The sequence below is a fragment of the Callionymus lyra genome, chromosome 4 (genome assembly GCF_982586985.1).
Source record: "Callionymus lyra chromosome 4, fCalLyr1.hap1.1, whole genome shotgun sequence".
Taxonomy (NCBI): Eukaryota; Metazoa; Chordata; class Actinopteri; order Syngnathiformes; family Callionymidae; genus Callionymus; species Callionymus lyra.
Genome location: NC_141821.1, coordinates 31,430,575 through 31,451,190, shown reverse-complemented (window position 1 = coordinate 31,451,190; position 20,616 = coordinate 31,430,575). Strand labels below are relative to the sequence as shown.

The following is a 20,616-nucleotide window of genomic DNA, read 5'->3' as shown; positions in this document are numbered from 1 at the left end:
CTCAACAGTTCTTGACTCGTTTCTAATTAAGTATGATAATTATGGTATGAGTGGAAACTTTAAAAGCTCAGTTACAACAAGTTCTGTTTGTTCGGGTAATAAAGATTAAAGTTTGTTGAAATTTGGATTGAAAAATGTGAAGCAAGGTAAACGTGCTGCATATAGAGAAGTGAAAATAAATGTGAGCATGTGTAATAATTAATAATAGAATCCTGCTGCTTTCAAAATGAGATAAGCTGCACTATATAGATCATTTATTCATTAATTTTCAGTTTTATCTTGATCTTTAAAGTATATACTTTATTGACAGATTGTTTAAGCGCTTTGTGACTCTGGTCTGGAAAAGCGCTATACAAATAAAAATGACTTACTTACTTACAACTGATTTCCTTTTCGAGGTCGCAGCTGGATTGAACCAACACCCAACAATAAAAGCTTCATAAATCTTTCCGAATGTTTTTAGATTGGGAGGGGAAAAGGAATAAAAAGATATGTCAATGCTACATCATTATATAATCGTGGCAGAATTAAGTGAAATCCTTCCCTGGATCTTCACGCTCCCCATAACATATGAACTAAAAAAAAATCGGAAACAGTTCTGCGATATTACACTTTTTTTATGAGTATAAGATTACTTTTTATAGAAAGTTTCTCACCTCCCTTCAAAATGGTTTCATCTTCCCCTAGAAGGATTGTATCTAAGAATCTGTTACTGCAGTATTCACAAGAACAATAAGATTCTATCTAATTAAATAACAGGCTTTGTTTTTTAAATTGTCGTTGTAAAATAAAAACATAATAATATTGTTGTAGGAATATATATTTGACACAAACCAGGCGTCCGTTAATAACACTACAGTTCCAGTATCATGACACAATTAAAGTGCTTTAGAAAGACAGAGGTACTGGTTTTGATTTAATTTTGGGAAAGAAGACACATTTGTAATATAAAAAGCAATTAATATGTTGAACCCGTAGCTGTAAAAATCCAAATATTTCCCATTATATCCAACTTGTTGCCATGGTGCGATCATTTGTCAGCGGCTCGTGTTTAACTGTCGCGGTGACGTCTCTGCTGTGCGACTTTCTTGTTGTAGCAGATCTGAGCGCAACCCGCACTGCTCGCATCTTGTAATAAAATGAAATAGCGCTTTCATTTTCATTTGAACACACGTCGTCGAGTGTTCGGAGCATTACTGTCGACTCTTAGAGTGAATCTCTGCGCCGCCGAGGTTATCGCCTCCACACCTGAGTTCATTGAATGAAGTTTTAGCCTCCATTAGCAATTGTTTAGTTTCACGCAAAGAAAAATCACGCATTACCGCCTTTTTGGACGCAGCTGGCACACATTCACACCTTTCTGCAGGAAAACGGTAAGAAGATGGATTTGAAACCGAGCTGACTTCAGGGAACAACATAGCAGATGTTTAAATGTTGATGCTACTAAGCTAGCTAACCAAACATGGCTAACCGGCTAATGATCTAGCAATAGTTATCGGCGCGATATTAAACTGTTTTCCTGTCGGGCTTGGTGAAAATATAGTGGCGTTGACTTCCGAAGGTTTGTCTCCAACGTGTGTTCGTGTTTTGTTTGTGTTTTGAGTAAATATTTTCTAATATCTATCAACGTGCAGAAGCTAACATCAGAGGGACTACTTTCTACCGCGGAATATGTATCATAGAGCCGCAGTCTTGGCACAAAAGCACGCTATGTTTTTTTTGGTTTCCTATGTTATGAACTTAACTCTAAGAAACGTTTTTTTAATATACATACTTAAAAACGTAATTTATGTTATATGGATGTTCCGGTCCGGCTCTCATAGCCTTTTTTGTCCTGCTCATGAACACCAGTGCATCCTATTCTGAGATTCAAAAATGAAATTCTTCGGATGAGAAAAATGTATTTATCACTGCTGCACCTGCCAAAACGACCCCCTTCCCATATTTAAAATGCATTGACAGCGTATTTTTTCACAATTTTTTTTAGTCTTCTTCAAAGTAAAGCATGTACGAAAAGGCGTCCAGTTACAAGCACTGCTAAATATTATAGGTCACACTAATGTGAATATTATTTGCCACACTAATGTGATTTGAGCCCTTGCATTGACTTGATTTTCAGACATTGCATCTGACAGTAAAGAGAGTGCGTGATAGTTTAAATTGTTTGATTGCACTCTATTTAATATACAAATACCCAAGTTGTGTTCTTCCTTCAGGTGACGAGCTGGCGCAGGTCGCAGGGTGTTCGTGGATGATGCGAGACGGTGGCGGTAGCCTGGCCCAGAACCGCTGGCAGGGAGACCTGGCTCTGACTGCTGTGGGGCAAAATGACACAGGGGGAGGTGAGTTGATGGTTGTGAAGAACAATATTTCTGTTCAACAAAGTCCCTTTGATTTGAGCTTTATTTGAAAATGCTTCTCTTTTAACCTTAACCCAAGCAGATATTGTCACACATGGATGGATAGTTACATTTTTCCTTTATTAGTCCCAAAAAGGGATTTTTTTGTTTACAGAAGCATCAGGTGAAAATAAAAATTAATAAGTAAGAGCACACAAAATGACAAATATTGAATAAAATACTTAAATAAGAATACAATTTAAATAGAATTCTAAATTTGAAAAAACTTGTTATTTCACAAATATACAGTATATGCAAAAATGTACAATATTTACTAAAGATATTGATGCATATCTTATTATTGAATCTAATTTTCACAAGTGTTAAGGCTCACTGTTAACCCAGGTCATTTAGTTAAAGTGAGCCGGTTTAAGATGCAGAATGTCCATGATTATGATTTTATTTATTTATTCATTCATTATTTTCTTTCACTGATTCCTTCAGCTGGATTTCACACAAATTAACCCCTAGTGACAATACATGATTCTCAATCAACCTCCTGTTTTTGGAGTGTAGAAGGAAACCAGTGTGCCTGGAGTAACCCACGCAAACACTGGAAGAGCATATAAATGCCACAAAAAAAGGCCGCATGTTGCCTCAAGCTACAAGCGAACCTGCATCCTTGAGGCAGTCGCGCTATCCACCGAATTAATTATCTATATAAATCAACTCAATGGATTATACATTCTTTCTGGATGAATGATAATTTAAATATTAATACTAACACTAACCTCACAAGTGAAAGCTGTAAGCTTGTGAGCCCAGATTCATGGGGGAAGCCGTTTCTTAAAAGCTTCTGGACTTATTGTAACTTGATTAACACAATCAAAGGATTGGTGTATGATATCTGTTGTGATAATACCGTAGGCAGGGAGCATGCCAGGTGCTTGCCAATGCGAGGCTGTATCAGAACGACTTGACCTTGAACAAGTCTAAACAAAAGTGACCGTTGAAGTCTCACAGCTGCACAATATGCTGTTTGCAGCTCTGGATTTACTTTTCCCCAGACCATTTATTAGTCATGAAACTACAAAGTGCAAATATCTTAAGCCAATTATTAAAACTCATAACTATTTTATCTGCATTTGAGAAAGGATATCAAAGACATGGCACACTGTGATGCAGTGGTTAGCTTTTTTTGTTTGTCCTTACTGTTTCCGGTGTACTCCCACCATCCAAATATCATTTAGTTGTTGAACTATGAGTGTCCGTGGGTGTGAGTATATGTGTGAATGGTTGTTTGTCTCTACATGCCCTGCAATTGACTTCTTATCAGAAGCTGAGATGAGCTCTTACCCCGCACAACCTCCATAAGGGAATCGGCGGCAAAAGATGAATGAATATTGAAGACGTGCACCATACTTACTTTGCATTTATGTTTGTTTGTAGGTGGAATCCCAGGAGATCATCTCATCGACCCTGTGTCGGGACACAGTATTGCCAGTCCTATGCACATTCGACTGGGGCAGAAAGAACAAGTTTGGAGAGGAGAGTTTGTGGAAGATGATGATGAAGATGGCAAGATCGAGGCAATAGATGACGATGATGTAGAGGAAGACGAAAACAATCTGGATGGTGATGATGAGGCGGAGTTTGAAGAAGGTTGGGATGACGAGGAGGAGGAAGAGGTGGATGAAGAAGATGAAGATGGTGAAGAGATCCATGATGTAGAAGAGATTGAGGAGGAAGGTGATCATGAAGATATATGGGACACTCCTAATTTTCCATCTACATCCTGCAAGTCATTGCCGTCTCAACACCATCACTATGAAGCTATCCATCAGATGGAAAATGTCCAGGATGCTGCTGTTGAAGAGGGAGTGTCTCCGTCTAAGCCAAGTATAAAGTTCAAAATCAGCAGGAACAGAGTTCTGACACGGTTTAGGCGTTGGCGACACTCTCGTACCCACCGAGGCCTTAGGCTTGCACACAAATGGAAGAGTTGGCGCCAAAAAGCACAGTGGATACACTTGACCTCACAGCGATGCAACCTGAGAGGACGCCACTACAACCATCATGGAAAGCAGAGAAGGTTAAACCGCTATCAGTTCACCGATGGAGACGAGGAGAGTAGTGAGGAGAGATTCACACCATCAGAGAGAGGTATTGCAACACATCCTTTAGATTTCTCTAGAAATTTTGATAAACTGTAGTTGTTTTTTTCCTTTTTATTTGAAATCGTAAACAAATTTTTTATAAAGTCAGTTTTTTTGGTAGTTAAATTGTAGAGGAATGTTGTCTTCTTTTTTTTCCAAGTTAAAATAAAACCAAAGTTGGATCAGAAATTAATGGGACTTTTGTGTAAATGTAATGGGTGATTTACAAGGTGCGTTTTTCGTTTTAAATATAATTACAGTAGACTGTAGTTTTTTGTGGCTACATTTTTAAAATGATTGGATGTCTTAAAAGTTTTTTTGTGATTTAAAAGACCAAACTCCTGTTAAGTATTCCAAAGAGTGGTTTTTCCCAGAGATAAAAAGCTGTCTTTCTTCTGCGCAGACAAACAAACAAACGGATACACGTTTGACAGACAAGTGGAGCATGGGAGACGGGAGGTGGAGAACAGGCCAGCAGAGGTGGCACTGACCGAGGAGCATGTGAGCTGTGTGACCGGTATGGAACCAAAACATTTTCTAAAAATATTTCTGCATTATTGCCTTTAAAAATATATTTTTAAATATAACAGAACATAGTCCTTTTAATGACATTATGTTCCTTAAATATATATTTAGTTAAAGTGATAGTTCACCTAAACTTCAAATTTCAATAGTTTTCTACTCACCCTAATGTCGACTAAGTGTTTGGATTCTTTTTAAGATGAATCCGTTCCTTTTTAGTGTGTGAATACACTTAAAAACATCCGAATACCTCTGTGGTGCTCGTCTGTTATGTCCATCTTGTTTTAAAGCCTTGATGTGAAAAGAATGTCAGTAAAAAATAAAATAATTATTTATTTAACAGTCACTTGTGACAGACATTTAAAGAATAACAATCCATATTAACCCAGAAGTACTCCAGGTAAATATTGCAAACGCTTCCAGTGTAGACAGTATGTAGTGTAGAATTTTAGGTGAACTATCACTTTAATATAAGAATAATGAAAAATGACATCGCTAAGCTTGACTCTCTTTTGTATAGATTTAAAACTATAATAATGATAACCAGACTCCAAATTAACTCATCCCACTTTTGTTTGGGCACTGTGGGCGTTTACTTGGTGAAAACATTTTCTGAGACAAATTTCTTTTACACGTCTAGCCCATCCGACCAAGCACATCACTGGTTTTAAGTAGCAAAGTATGTTTAAGTTCCATTAGTCTTGTCTTGTTACTCTCACGCCAACACTTGGCCTAATGTACTTCATACAGGGGGATTACTATGTTTTCAGGACCAACACAAAAGAAACGACCAGTTTTGTTCTGCGTCTCTTAGGATGGAAAATAACTAACTCACCACTGTCTTCTCATCCCAGGTATTCTCGAAGAGTCTCTGCAACAGTACGGAAGTTTAATTCCAATCCATGTTGATGACATAGTGGAGAAGCTTCAGGACATCTTCAGTGAGACTTTTTCACAACCTCACAGGTGACTGGATATATGTCTCCTTACAAAAAGCAAAATCTTGCATTCACTCAAAAGTTAATTCAAGAAATTACTCTTAAAAAAGTTTTAAAAAAAAACTAACTTTTCTGTAATGAGAATCCTGATTTTCTTTTTTGTGGTTTTTGTAAGAGTTTCCTTTTGCAAGAAATTAGATGCATTTCTATGTTCCACTATTCTTAAATCAAACTGTTTAGTAGCCAAGCCTAAAATCTTTGCCCACTTTTTAATATAAGCAGATGAAATTAATACATTCTTGTGAGTAATAACTTTTAAATTGCCCATGTTATGTTGGCAGAAAAGGTTTTAATACAGCTTCTCACCTGCTCCCTCAATGTCATGGACTGAATAAGTGGGTTCATATTTCATATAGAGATTCTTTAAATCTCTTTAAGTAATGAATTTGAACAAAAAAAATGTGAATCTTCTCTTCATTACTTAGGAAAGCTGTGGTGCAGCATCTAATACAATCCTTCCAGCGATCGTCGGGGTCGGCTCTGGCCAAAACCTTCAGAGTCAATTACAAGCGTCACGTCCTCACCATGGATGACCTGGGAACTCTGTATGGACAGAACTGGCTCAATGATCAGGTACAGCTGGGATTAAATTCAACTGTTATTACTTTTGTTCACAATTATTAAATCATCTAAAATCCTTTCCCTCATGACTCAGATCATGAACATGTACGGCGATCTCGTAATGGACTCAGTGCCTGAGAAGGTGAGATGTCTCATGTATTATTTTCCTACTTCTGATTATATGTGCATTTGTTTTTGTGAGTGGGAAACATGTCTTCAAGAGTTCCTGGCATTTGATTTACACTTGTTGCTTGTCGAGCTAAAGCTTGTGCATTATTTCAATGTCAAGATTTTTTCAACCGATTTGCTAAAACCAAAATATGTTTTAGGAAAATGCTGTTGTTTTTTCTCTGAGGCTGTTCCTGTCTGACAATAATAATGATAATTAAGAACAAAGTAGAAGCAGCATGAACCTCTCAGTCCAGGGTTATGTTCACATCAGTATTTTCTCCTCTGCAGGTTCACTTTTTCAACAGCTTCTTCTATGATAAACTACGAACAAAAGGTTATGATGGTGTGAAGCGGTGGACAAAAAATGTGAGTAACTAGATTAACTAGCTGATATAATTTGTCATGTGTAAACGATCATACTCACGAGACTTGTTGGAATAATCTTTTTAAATCCATCAATCAGGTGGATATTTTCCAGAAGGACCTGCTCCTGATCCCGATCCACCTGGAGGTTCACTGGTCGCTGGTCAGTGTTGACATTCCTCGTAGGGCCATTACTTACTTCGACTCCCAGCGAACCCTCAACAGACGATGTCCCAAGGTCAGAACTAGAATTTGTCTGTTTTGTCAAATTACCGTATTCAAGTCATGATTCTGAAAATAAGACCTTAACTGGCGTAAAATGTCTTTTATTTAAAATTTCCAAAGTCTTAGAAACGTGAACACATGGTAAATAACATTTTAAGGTAGTTTTACATCTCAAAATTAAATTTAAAAGTTTGGCGTGTAATCACAATAAAATCAAGTTGTAGAGTTGAGATTCCAGCAAAAATAGCCTTGGAATTTAATTTCAGTTGAAAGTTCCAAAAACACCTTCCACAGGACTTTGTAAAGTAAACAAACAAGTTCCTCTAATCCAGTTTGTTTTTATGAATTGAATCAAAATAATAGGGTAAAGAAACTATGTGGTGTGCTTCTCAACTGAACTCTGCTTCACCCTCCGGCAGTTCAGACAATGTTTCGCTTGAAGCGATGGTAACAAATAAAATAAAACCACACTGAAGCCATTATTGAACTTTAAAAAATCCAAGTTAATGATATACACGTATGAAACTTCAAATCCAAATAATTATTAAAGCAAATTAAGTGCAACATGTCCCATACACGAGTAATACATTGAAGTTAAATATTCTATAATTAGGACCGAATGGTATTTATATAACTTTTCATGATAAATATGACAAAGGTAGTTAACAAAAACCATAGTCCTCATTAGAGACTAGAATTGAATAGTGTAAATTATTTTGTAACTATTTCTGTTGTTCGTTTCTAGTCTCTAATAAGTCCTGTTGGGTTTTTGTTCAAGGACATTTGTTCTGTACTTCTGCCATATCTATAATATAATTTAAAAAAAATAGATAATTACCATAGCAGGGGGGGTATAGTTTAGGGGGCTCCTGCCATAGGCTAATGGGGTTCTGGTCGTCTTGGCATATTTATTTTATGTTAAGTAAACATTTTGTCTACAAATTGTCCCTAAACCTTTGTAATTAATGTAGTGATATTTTGTTGATTTTCGAGTCTTGAATATCATTTAAAATTGTATTTCGTATTTAAAAATTCATAATCATTACACAATATAATATTTCAAATGTTTTGTGGCGTCTTGGTTGTTAAACTAACTGTTGTTTTGTCTTTGGCAGCACATTTTTAAATACCTGCAGGCGGAGGCGATCAAGAAAGACCAGCAGGATTTTTTGACTGGCTGGAAGGGCTTCTTCAAAATGGTGAGATGTTTGGCCGCTCTCAACTCAGGACATCGCATTTGTCCAAGTTCAGATGCTAATTGAAGCCATCGCTGAGCCCCCGAGCCAGACGCCATTGATGGGTTTCATCTCTTGTCTTGCAGAATGTGGGTCGGCAGAACAATGACAGCGACTGCGGAGCCTTTGTTCTTCAGGTGAGAGAAACTGTGAATCCTAATTTGGGGGTCTTGTCTGGTGAATCGTGGAAATACCTGAAGCCACATCGGCATATGAAAGAAGAAGTTTCCACCTGAGTGTTGTGATACCAGTGGCAATCTGCAGTATCATCCAATGAAGTGACAGATTTTGATGTAACCATTAGATGATGCAGATTTCAAGGACAATTCAATCAATAAGAGTTCTCTAAAGACGCTTCACAACTTAAATAACACTATTAGGGAAGATAAAAACAAGTCACATTGAGCGACATTGGTGGGACTGGGTAGGAAAACGGGGGGCTGAGGGGGATAAAGAGTAGGTTAGAGAGAAGGACACGGGACAGAAAGACAGTAGAGCAGAGTCCAGACAGGGTCTTGGAGAAGACTCTGTATCTGTTGACACCGTCATGGCAGGAAGGAGGTAATAGATCCAGCAGCATGCTCGGCAGGTGCTGAGTAAATGGGGGAGAGGAACGGGGTGAGTTACAAGTGGGATCTCCGTGTTAACAAACTAAAAAGTAAAGAATATCAGATTTTTTTTTTAAAGAATAGTTTTTAAGACTTTTGAATGTCTCGCCTTCACCCTTAGGCTGGTAGTTGGTTCCACAGCAGAGAGGCTCGATTACTGAAGGTCCTGCTCCATATCTCGTTTCGAGATTTGTGGTATCACTAATGGATTTGAATTTGTGGAGCGTAACATCGTAGATCAGATATGTTTGGAAGTACTCTGAAGAATGTACGCGGTTTAACTGGAACAATACATCTGGGTGTTGAAAATGTGTTTGTCAGAGTGTGTCGGTCCCTAACTTGCTCCCTTCGCCTCTGCAGTACTGCAAGTGTCTGGCTCTGGGTCAGCCCTTCAGCTTCGGTCAGCAGGACATGCCTCGCCTGAGGAGACAAATGTACAAAGAACTCTGTCACTGCAAGCTCAGCCTGTGATCCCAGCACTTGCAACCACTCCCACGAGGCTGGAGCGCTCTGGAGGGCCGAGATGGGAGCGAAGGATAAACTGAAAAGAGCCCAAGCTTTTGAAAACAAGACAAGAAAAAAAACTCACATCCAGAGCAGAGACTAGACTATTGTTGTTTCATTTTCTCTACACTTTGTTGAACATTTGAGTTCCATGTGACGGTTATTCCCCCCTTTTTTTTTTTTCTCGGTTGACAAAGGCCAACGTTTGCTCCTGTTCTCGTGTGTTGGTTCAGACGCCTGTCATGTCAGCTGGTGCGTGACTCTCTGGACGGTGCATGTGTGAACAAGTGTCGAGGTCAGATTTGGACGAACACCACTGCATTTATTGGAACTATGGTGCCATTTGGGAGCAAACTCCACCTTCATCCGTCGTTCTGCAGATGGAACTGGAGCTCCTGAACCCAGGACCACTAACTGCTGGGCCGGTTGTCAGAGCACAAAGACGGTTGCTCACCTCCATCTTCAAACATTTGACGACGCATCAGCTTGGTACTGGATTCTGTTGCTCATGTCTCCTCAGACGCTCTTAATGTGAGATTTGGTGCCACAGGAGGTTGAAGTATTTAAAAAGCCTGTATAGAAGACGGACTTCACTCCTGAACAGCCAGTGTTATTATAGCAACTAAGCTACTTTTCTCCTGTGTGCTGATCTGTCCACCAACGTGTTGCTTTGCTTTTCGCTTCAAAAAGAACTGTAATAAGAAGGAGGATGCTTGTTACGCTCCGAAAAAAAATCCTCCAGTTTTTGTAATTTTTTTTCTTTTTGAGCCATTGGTGCGAGGACAGGAGAGCGCCGGGAGGTCTAGTGGCGCGGGGGTGTCCTCTGTGATTCTTTGATTACAAACCACACATTCGATGATGTGTCTTTGCTTTCTCCCCTTTTTTAAATGAACAGTGCAACTGAGTTGACATTTTTATATATCTTCTACAGCGCATTAATGGTTGCAAAGAATAAAAAATGTTCGTGGCAAACAGCTTGTGTCCATGAGAGTAAATACAGTCAATCAAATCTCACTGATGCTTTCACTACCGTCTGAGGATGTTACATGATCCACGATTGGTTAGAAGGTCTTTGACCCCCCCCACAATTCTTTCTACTAAAAATCTCCTTTTTAAATGAAATGTCTCGATTTCAGTTCCTGTTTAGATATGATTTTTAGAGAACTAAAGGTACTGATAGGATTGAAAGATGTACTTAGAGGTCACTCTTTAATTCAAGCTGGATTCTTTCTGCGTTGACGTTTAAATGTTTATGTTGAGGTTCTTCTAGAACCTTTTAAGATTTTAGCACTATTAAATCATTTTTAAACATTGGAAAATAATGTATTTGTTCTATGACTGAACTTTACAGTTAACACTTCTCTATTTATGGGAACAATTGATTTTGTCCTACTCAGGCTTCTATCGTGGTCAGTCTAGTCATGTGTGCGCTTGTTTTATTTTTAAATTACTCACTTGGCCATGTGTTTGTAAAATTTAAATGTGTATATTAGTGCTCAACGTCCTAGAAATTCTGTTTTATACTTCTGCTCCTTCTATAAATGATATATTTTTGCTCAAGAAGACTTAGTCTTAGGTTTATGTTATGTATACAGCATTGACCGAACACTGACCCTAGTTTCAAGGGAGGTGGTTCTGGGTTTTGGTGTGTTAGCTCCTGACATGGGTGTGCCACCAGAGATTTGGCTTTGCAGATAATTTCTTGATAGTTTACACTTCCATGTCTGAGAGGCCACAATTGGATTGGCATTCAAATTCTAGATCTTTGCCTCGACTTCAGTAGGTTAAAAAACCTAATCTTTCTTGATAGGACGGGATCCGGTACATTAAGTAAATGTACAAAGGCCCTCAGCCTGTTGTGTTATTGTGTTGCTCAAAGGTTCTCACAAAACTTACAGGATATTATTAAACACAGAAACGAAACTTAAATTAAGGGGAATCCCAGGATGTATTTATTTACTATGGAGTGGTATAGTATAAGAAAAATAAAATAAGGTGTTATTATAAAACTTTTATATTTAAGTAGATATTTCAATATTCTTATAATAAACCATTAACAATGGATTGAACAGATGTAATAATGATGTACTTTGGTTATATATGTTTTTATTAGTATCATATAAAGATTAAAATGTTTGCCACTTGTAAATATGGTATTGAACGTTAACTCTGTGTGCTCTTCTTTGTTATTATGTTTTCTTTTCCAGCTTTAATCTTTCCTGATCAACTTCACTTCCTTGTATTGAAACCAAAAGTCTCCTCCCACAACCTCACCTGCCGGATCACCCTGTTACCATATGACAAGTGTCTTTATTTTCACTTGACGCCCCCTCAAAGGAGCAGGACTAAATTCATGAAGTTTTGGGGTCACCTCTGTTGTTTCCTCAATGACCCTCCGTTGCATTAATGCATGAGCTCCAGGCTGGTGAAAGGGTGAGCAGGAATCCCAGACATGAGGGAGTGATTCGAGGAGAGCTGTGTGAAGTTTTCCATTTCTATTTAATCGACCAATAGTCATGAGGATGCTCTGTTTTTAGGTTATGACTTTATAAAGTTCTCCCCCATCTGAAATCTCAGCGAACGAGAGGATACGAGAGCATTATGACATAATGATCTTCACTCCTCCAGCCAGCTGTAATCAGGCCCCGCTTTGTTTATAGAACGAGTTCCTGGGAGGTGGAGATTTCCGGGGTGGATGACGCTTTGTACAAACAGACAGATTTAAATCAACACATTAGTCGACCTCTAACTCGATCATCTAATCTTTTCATTGGTATTGTATGATTCAAAGATACGTTTAACCCTGAGTATATAAGATTTTTCTTCTTTTTAACTAATATGATATTGTATTAGTTTAATCTGTCAAAAATAATAATCCCTAACAGCTTTCACGCACTGTCTATTACTTTATTATTTAAAAATTGACAAAAATATTGAGGTAAACTCTTCACAGGCAGAGTAAACCAAATTGATTCTGAAGAAGATGAACAAAATTAATGTATCTACATTGACACTGATAAACTTAAACTCAAATAAAAAACCCTGGTTAGTTAACTCTATTACTTCACCTTCAGTACTAAAGATAATTGTTATATATAGTGTTGAATGAAATATTTGATGTTTTTCTAAAAAATAAAAAGGTACCGAGCCCTTTCATTGATAAAGTTTCACAGAAGCATTCTTAAAATGTTGCCCTTTTATAAAACAAATACAGAAATGTTTTATTCGGGAATCAATTGATCTTCATCAGAATCATCTTCACATGATGGCTGTTCATACTAACATGTATGAATCACTTAATGGCCTGTAATGTAGTCAAATCTATCATCGTCCTTTCATAACTGTCTCAATGAAGACGTGTCTGACTCATTCATGCTCGAGAATGTGTCACCAGAATGTGAATGCTCATAATCAATAAAAAAAAAAGGTGAAATATTGTACGCTGTGTTGGGGGAGGCAGAGCAACTACACCCGACGTTCCTGCTTTTGTCTACGTTGATGACGCCTTCCGCCGGTGTCTGGATAGTTAAACCAGGACAGTCCGGGTGGAGTTATAACGTCAAACAGTGAGCCTGGGATGTTAAGCCCCGCCTGCACGGCGCGTTCGCAGACACACGATCAAGCGTCCGCTGCGTCGCGCAGCACCGCCTACATAATCATGACGTCTCACCGACCAATCAGAAGCCGCCGGGGGTGGGATCAAAACTAAATGACGGCGGTGTGTTGCAATGAGAAGCCCTCTTTGTGCGCGGAACGTATATAAGACATTTCTGCCGCAGTTTCTTTCTTTGTGATAATGTCGGCTGAATTTGACAACAGGTAAGCAGCATGGATTACAATTTGTGGCGATCCTTTGCCAATGTCTTCCCGAACCCTATTCTCGTTTTAACGCGCTTATCGTCGATGGATGGTACCTTTAACCAGGCATGAGGTGTAGACCTGCGGGTCCGAACGGACGAGGCCTAGCTCGGCTAGAACTAGCTGCGATCTCGTGACGAGAAGATGTCGTTTGTGCGAATCGTCTTGAGGGTTGTTTTTGTATTTATTCAGCCATAGAAACAGATCGACGACACATACCTGGAGCTGTTAACCAGGATTTATCCCGGGCGAACCACTTCCTTTAACCGGCGTTCCTAGCAGCACGTGAAGCCGCCTGGTTTAGGCCCAAAGCCTACTTTTTTTTTTACACTGCGATATCATCACCGCCGACGACCGTTTGAAAACGTTTTTTTTTCCGTTGATCCACTATAGTTTATACTTTGTATTTCTTAATGTCATCGAACACTTTAATAGTTCGCTAAGATGTAATGCTATATTAACACGTGTTAGCTTTAGCGGTCGACCGGCGGCTCGGACAATACCGACGAAGAGACTAGTCGTCGGGAAAAAAATCGCCCCCTAGACTTGTCTGTTAATGGGGTACATCTTTGAAGTGGAACTAGTCATTATAACAGGAAATATTCTCGGCCGTTTGGGGATTCAGTGTCGTCTTCCCGGTCACGTTACCGGCCGCCCACGTCAAAATGGCGCCGCTGTAAAGTGACTAATGTCATAATGTAAAGTGAGTTTAATGTCCTCGGGTGGTTGCGACGTGGCCGCTGGTGGGTTTCGTTTTCTGGTTAGTCTCGGTACCAGCAGGTCCTTTAAGGGGGGAAACCTCCATCTTAGAAGATGGAGGGCAAAAATGGCGGCGATGTTAAAAAGGCGTTTACTTGCTGACACAAACCTCGTGAAACGCTCTTTTTTTTCATCTCCCGAGCGAACCCTTTATGTTCAAGTCGATACTGATCGTCATTTTCTGTCTAAAAAGACAATTAAAATTATTACTTGATAACGTTTTCCCATTTTTGTCGTTAAAGTTGTTGTTGGTTTTAATGAGAAATCGCCTTTGTTGTTGGGATCAAAGCATACATGTCACTAGTCTACTGAGAACATAAACAACCGCGAATGCAGTTCTCTGCTATGATAGAAATGGAAGAAACTACAAAGTTTGGGTACATTGAGCATGATGTCTAACTACATATGTACCTCTTGTGACTGGTGTTAACCTGTATGTGTTTCTATCCACAGAGATGATGCCCAGGACACTATGGATCCTGATGGCGTCATCGAAGTAAGTGACTAATCTTTCAATTGACGAGTTTAAAACCATCTTCTGCAAAGTGGCTCCAATGGTATATTAATGTGTTCTAATGGATCTTTTTTTCTCTTGCGCAGAGTAACTGCACCACTATTGTGGACAGTTTTGACGATATGAACCTGCGTGAGGCTCTGCTCAGAGGAATCTATGCCTATGGTTTTGAGAAGCCTTCTGCCATCCAGCAGAGGGCCATCCTCCCCTGTATCATGGGTGAGTACATGCACTTCACACCGACATGACAACACGCCTCCGCTCTCCACCTCATGAGTTTTCTGTCATTCTGTTCAGGCCGTGATGTGATTGCTCAGGCCCAGTCTGGTACTGGAAAGACGGCCACCTTCGCCATCTCCATCCTCCAACAGATAGATGTGGATTCCAAAAACACCCAAGCTCTTGTCCTGGCCCCCACCAGGGAGCTGGCCCAGCAGGTGAGTTCTTCTAGTCATAATCTTATATAGGATATTAGTTATTGGCTAAACATGGTTCTATATGCTGTATGGTGATGAAACTCATGCGTGTCAACTGACTGTGTGCATCCTTGTTGTGGTGCTGCTCAGGTTGGCGTTTTGCTGGCCTGAGTCCTGCCCACAGCAGGTACACACAGAAGTGATCATACATCACTATCTGACTACAGCTTTCTCAATAAAACAAATTTACTGCAGTTTACCTTAAGTGATGTTCCACTAATGATTTGGTTTTTTTGTGCCAACTAGATCCAGAAAGTGGTTGTGGCTCTGGGAGACTACATGGGAGCTACATGCTACGCCTGCATCGGTGGGACTAATATCCGCACGGAAATCCAGAAGCTGCAAAGTGACAACCCTCACATCATTGTGGGGACCCCTGGACGAGTCTTTGACATGCTTGGTCGCAAGTTCCTCTGTAAGTTCTGACTTGTATTGGATTGTTTGAGCTGTGTGGTGATGAAACCCATGCGTGTCAACTGACTCTGTGCACCCCCCTGTGGAGACTCTCCAGTCGGCGTTCTGTTGACTGGAGTGTTCGCCACGATGGAGGACACAGAGACATGATCTGAATTTAAGACTGAATACAGCTGTTGAGTGTCTCGTGGAAGTGTATTTTAGAAAGAAGAGACGGCAGACCACTTGACATGTTCATCTTTTGTTGGCAGGCCCCATCGCCATCAAAATGTTTGTGCTGGATGAAGCCGACGAGATGTTGAGTCGTGGCTTCAAAGACCAGATCTACGAGATCTTCCAGAAGCTGCCCCTGAACATTCAAGTGGTTCTACTGTCTGCAACCATGCCGACAGACGTGTTGGAGGTGACCACCAAGTTCATGCGCGATCCCATCCGAATCCTTGTCAAGAAAGAAGAGCTGACCCTGGAGGGTATCCGTCAGTTCTACATCTATGTGGAGAAGGAGGTAAAGGACTCGCTGTCGAACGTTGATTATTTGATGGGTCGCTCACCACAATGTGTCCTGTGCAGGAGTGGAAGCTGGAAACTCTGTGTGATTTGTATGAAACTCTGACCATCACCCAAGCCGTCATCTTCATCAATACAAGGAGGAAAGTGGACTGGCTCACCGAGAAGATGCAGGCCAGAGACTTCACTGTTTCTGCTTTGGTGAGAATATATTTTCCACAGTTGTGTCTTGACCTGAGCTAATCCAACTGTAATGTTCAGCATGGAGACATGGACCAGAAGGAGCGTGAGGTGATCATGAAAGAGTTCCGCTCTGGATCTAGTCGAGTCCTCATCACCACTGACCTTTTGGTACGTAGACCCATTTCAACTCTAAGCATATAGTCCAATTTAGATCAGTTCACATGAACTAACAGTTTGAACCCTTGCAGGCCAGAGGCATTGATGTGCAGCAAGTGTCCCTGGTCATCAACTATGACCTGCCGACCAACAGGGAAAATTACATCCACAGGTAAAGTGACGTTCAGTCCTTGCTTAACTTCCCAGGCATTGGTTTCAGTACTAATGGAACTGTTTGCCTCTCCAGGATTGGCCGAGGAGGCCGTTTCGGCAGGAAGGGTGTCGCCATCAACCTGGTGACAGAGGATGACAAGCGAACCCTTCGGGACATTGAGACGTTCTACAACACCTCCATTGAGGAGATGCCCATGAACGTAGCTGATCTTTTCTAGAAGAATTCAAGGCCCCTGCATCCAACTCCCTCCCCCCACCCCCACACATCATTTTAAGTCAGACCTGGTTTCTAACAAGATCTGAAAACAAAGAGCTTTCTTTGGCTAAATTACCACCAAGACTTCTTTTGTTCCTGTGACATTCTCCGGAAAGGAGGATTCTGCTCGTTCTTTCCCGCCAGGTGAAAGTTGATTGGAAGGATGCTTCATCTGCTTGCTGTTATATCCCAATTGGCTCCTGCCTCCAAGTTTGGAGCACTAATTGAACATTTCTTTTTCAAATCTGAGGACTTTCAAGTGAATCGCATAAACTGTGAGCCTGGTTTCCACATGTGCAAAGCACATCCCTATTTTCAAAAGCGCACAATTAAAGTGGTGGTGGCAGTGGCTCTGTCAAACTCTCAGATGGTCCTTGATGCTTTTGTGAAATGTGGCTGTGTTTTGCACACCTGATATTGGCCAAGGGTTCATGATTTGGAACAGGAAGTGCTGTGTTTTGACTTGCTCAGTGTTACACAACCGACAGTGTAGTAGAAAACAGCCTTTTCGTTTACAACCATGAATGATCCTGTTTAGAAGACGTTTCTGGGGCCAAACTACAGCGAGCATCTTCAATAAAAAGACCTGTATAGTAAAACCCAAAATGATTTGAGTTGTAAATTTGGATCTTTGAGCTGCTGCTCCAGGTTATTGGTAATTGATACACAAGAAGGCTGCAGACTTTTGGAGGCTGGAGCGATGGTGAGTGCCGCCGCCGCATCTGACATGCTGCTGCATCTTTTTCATTTTAATCTTTGAACGCTAGGGTGGAGGTAAATCATTTAATAATGCGTCATAATGAAGTGTAAGACTGGACCAAGGGGCGTCCGACTGAAGGACCAAACTAGAGCTATATAGAGATTACATCCCATCCCTCCATTTGTCAGAACCTAATCCAGGGGGTTGGTGCTGGATTCAGGGTTCATGGTCAGTGCTATTTTTTTAAAGTGAATTTATGGAATTAACTTTTTCTTTGAGACAGAAACCGTGTATTAAGATTTTTTTTTCTTTTTTTTTTAACATTGGATTCTGTATATTTATTTTAATGATCTTAAAGGAAAAAAAATAAAGGTTGTCCTTTAACGGTGTAACACGGCTGCTGCCTTGCTGAGTAATTTCTTCTAGGGGAGGGTGTTCAGTTGACGACAAGTCAGCGGCGTCTTGGAATCAGGTAATTTGGGTAAATTATTTTTATTTTTTCCCCTTAAAAATGACAACCAGGTGGCCATAAAAGCATCCAACAGGAAAGGAGAGTAAGTGGGGAGAAATGTTTATTTGAGCTGTCTCTTCATCCTCCAGGGTGTCATACATTTTTACTTCCAGCTCATTCCATGACCTAGAATTTAAATGTATTTGGTGTATTTTTCATTAGACACCATTTCATCATTCAAGGATGGTTGCTGAATAATCTGAGCTTTGATGTACATTAGCCAAGTAGGTGAGCCAGGGATATATACACACTCACACCATAATGTGTTGGACATAAAACACACCATTTTACAACCATAGCAATATATCAAGACTCCGTCTGGTCCATGCATTTCTATCAAGGCTGGATTAATGCAATGGGCTTTTCATTGGGAGTCCTGGAAAGACCATCCAGAAGCTGCAGTAAATCCAAAACGACGCAGCCTGGGTCCTGATGGGAGCCTGTAAACATGAGCCCTTCACACCCATCTGTCAATCACAGGCTCCCAGTCTCATCCCGGATAAACTTCCACGGACAAGAGCTTGGACTTTTAAAGGCCTGAAAACTTTTTTATTCAAAAGTTCTTATTGTTGATTTTAAAAGTGACTTTTAACCTTTCTCCTTTACATGTTTTTTGACGAAAGGTGTAATTTAAATAAAATCTATTATCACCAGAATAATTGCTAACTTTGAAGTAGCTCATGTCACAACATTGTGTGTAACAAAGGAACGACCTTAATGCTGGATTTCAACTTTTTAATGGGTGTGCGCCAGGTAGGCTTGACTACTCAAGCTCACTGCTTGCATTTCACCTCCATTTTCTATAATCTAAGCATGTAGTCATTCAAATACACTAGAGTACACATGTACACGGATACAAGAACATTATCAGACAAAGACTGGCTTTTAGACCACCAGTCCTGCTCGCACTAATAGTACCAGATGGGTATTTGGCCATCAGATGACATTATTAGATTGTACTGTGTTTTTGCTTTATTTCTATGTAATGTATTATGTCTTCATCTTTGTGGAGGACTACAGATGGACAGTAGCATTGTGCTAAATCTGGTGCAGCCATGTTTTTAATGGAACTGCACACTGTCCTTTTAAATAAAGTGAACTAAACTGAAAGTTGTTAATAGACAGCAGTAGTTGATTCCAGAGTTGTAAAAATAAATATTTGATCTTGGCACTTTAAAACTGAAATACTCCACATATGCAACGATAACACATTTCACAAGTAGAACATGTGAGGTGCTAATGACTACATACAAGGAAATAATTCATATCAAAAGTGAGAAACTGAACCTAATTTTACAAAATGCCAATACATTATATAAAATATAAAGGAAAACTTATTTTTGCTTCTTCTCTATCATTTAATTAGGATGCAGTTACTATTAGTAACGCTAGAGGGAGTCCTTACCCAAAAGCAGTAGTATACGATAATTTACATATTTAGTTTCCGCTTCAGGAGCTGAGAAACACATTTTTTATTCGGAAATGTCTACCTTAGTTAGCTTTTCAACCTCAGACTATAATTCAAAGTATTGTTGATCTGCAGATATGAACAATTATACAATTGTTCTGTTAGAATCTAAATCTTAAAGTTTCTTCTTTTTTTTTTACTCAAGCCGTTTTAAAAATCTTTTTTTTCTTTCGTTATTGTGCTTGAGTTGTTTTGTGAAAACAATCCTCGATCACAAAATGAAGTGGACAATGAATTAATAAATTAATGAATGCTTTATTCCGAACATGTGTAGGTCGATAAGAAAATAAATTCCAGACAATTAAACAAAACCAATGAGATTAGATCATTGACAATCGGGTCAATGAATTTTAAGGTTTTTGATTTTAAGAATAGTGAGTTTTTGTGATCTCTATAACTGGAATTATGGATTATTCGTATGGCTCTTTTCTGCAGTATGGATAGTGATTGTGTTGTACATTTGTAACTGTGTAGAATGAAAAAATTGAAAATGTAAGAATGTAAAGTGATTTGTGGTCCAGAATGTGTTTTGGTTCGCTTAGAACTGAAATGCTTATTGCCAGTTTGTTTTTTATATGTTTTATTTGAGACTTACAGTTTATTTTATCATCAATTATTACACCAATAAACTTATTTTCATAAACTCTCTCATTATCTACACCATTTACTTTTATCTGTAATTGTGTACTTTTATTGCAATTGCTGAATAGCATGTGTAGCATGTTTAGAATATTAGCTTACTCTTATTTTTTGGATATGAAAGGCTAGATCGATCAGAATTCTAGTTCAGCCCAGTGAGGAAATGCAGGAGTGGAAGACACGCAGATGATAATTGGATATTTTCAAACCACATTTTCAGTTTGCCCATTTCCTTTGTGATCTTCCCCAGCAGTTCATATAAATCCCCCCTGAACAAAAATGTTAGTGTCATCTGCAAATAAAAATAATTTAAATCTTT

General features: G+C 39.4%; 2 protein-coding genes and 2 non-coding genes across 5 annotated transcripts; all 4 read left to right on the top strand.

The window, feature by feature from the left end:
- Window positions 1–1,086: 1,086 nt before the first annotated feature.
- On the top strand, window positions 1,087–10,846 carry senp3b (SUMO specific peptidase 3b). 2 transcript variants are annotated; one of them, XM_087789749.1, is made up of 12 exons: window positions 1,087–1,373; window positions 2,217–2,342; window positions 3,789–4,502; window positions 4,899–5,012; window positions 5,872–5,983; window positions 6,441–6,588; window positions 6,671–6,718; window positions 7,036–7,113; window positions 7,211–7,348; window positions 8,451–8,534; window positions 8,657–8,707; window positions 9,539–10,845. In XM_087789749.1, the coding sequence occupies exons 2-12, from the start codon at window positions 2,252–2,254 to the stop codon at window positions 9,647–9,649; spliced, it is 1,689 nt and encodes a 562-aa protein (XP_087645875.1). In that variant the 5' UTR covers window positions 1,087–1,373; window positions 2,217–2,251; the 3' UTR covers window positions 9,650–10,845. The 2 variants fall into 2 exon arrangements, with proteins under 2 accessions (XP_087645875.1, XP_087645876.1); XM_087789750.1 differs by lacking the exon at window positions 1,087–1,373 and having other exon boundaries at window positions 9,539–10,846.
- A 2,520-nt stretch (window positions 10,847–13,366) lies between these two features.
- Window positions 13,367–17,585, top strand: LOC148082547 (eukaryotic initiation factor 4A-I-like). The gene is made up of 10 exons (XM_087789744.1): window positions 13,367–13,501; window positions 14,753–14,795; window positions 14,900–15,032; window positions 15,111–15,250; window positions 15,536–15,704; window positions 15,955–16,208; window positions 16,274–16,411; window positions 16,472–16,561; window positions 16,642–16,721; window positions 16,797–17,585. Exons 1-10 carry the CDS (start codon window positions 13,479–13,481, stop codon window positions 16,939–16,941), a joined length of 1,215 nt encoding a protein of 404 aa, XP_087645870.1. The 5' UTR covers window positions 13,367–13,478; the 3' UTR covers window positions 16,942–17,585.
- Window positions 15,316–15,455, top strand: LOC148082549 (small nucleolar RNA SNORD10). Its single transcript, XR_015711290.1, has one exon. It is a non-coding gene; the product is annotated as a small nucleolar RNA SNORD10 (small nucleolar RNA).
- On the top strand, window positions 15,737–15,875 carry LOC148082548 (small nucleolar RNA SNORD10). Its single transcript, XR_015711291.1, has one exon. It is a non-coding gene; the product is annotated as a small nucleolar RNA SNORD10 (small nucleolar RNA).
- Window positions 17,586–20,616: the final 3,031 nt, after the last annotated feature.

Coding starts and splice junctions, on each gene's coding strand:
- LOC148082547 (XM_087789744.1), top strand. CDS start 13,479: ATGTCGGCTGAATTTGACAACAG. Junction 15,705..15,954: donor GCTTGGTCGCAAGTTCCTCT/GTAAGTTCTGAC, acceptor TTTTGTTGGCAG/GCCCCATCGCCATCAAAATG. Junction 16,722..16,796: donor AGGGAAAATTACATCCACAG/GTAAAGTGACGT, acceptor TTGCCTCTCCAG/GATTGGCCGAGGAGGCCGTT.
- senp3b (XM_087789750.1), top strand. CDS start 2,252: ATGATGCGAGACGGTGGCGGTAGCCTGGCCCAGAACCGCTGGCAGGGA. Junction 5,984..6,440: donor ACTTTTTCACAACCTCACAG/GTGACTGGATAT, acceptor TTCATTACTTAG/GAAAGCTGTGGTGCAGCATC. Junction 7,114..7,210: donor TGAAGCGGTGGACAAAAAAT/GTGAGTAACTAG, acceptor TCCATCAATCAG/GTGGATATTTTCCAGAAGGA.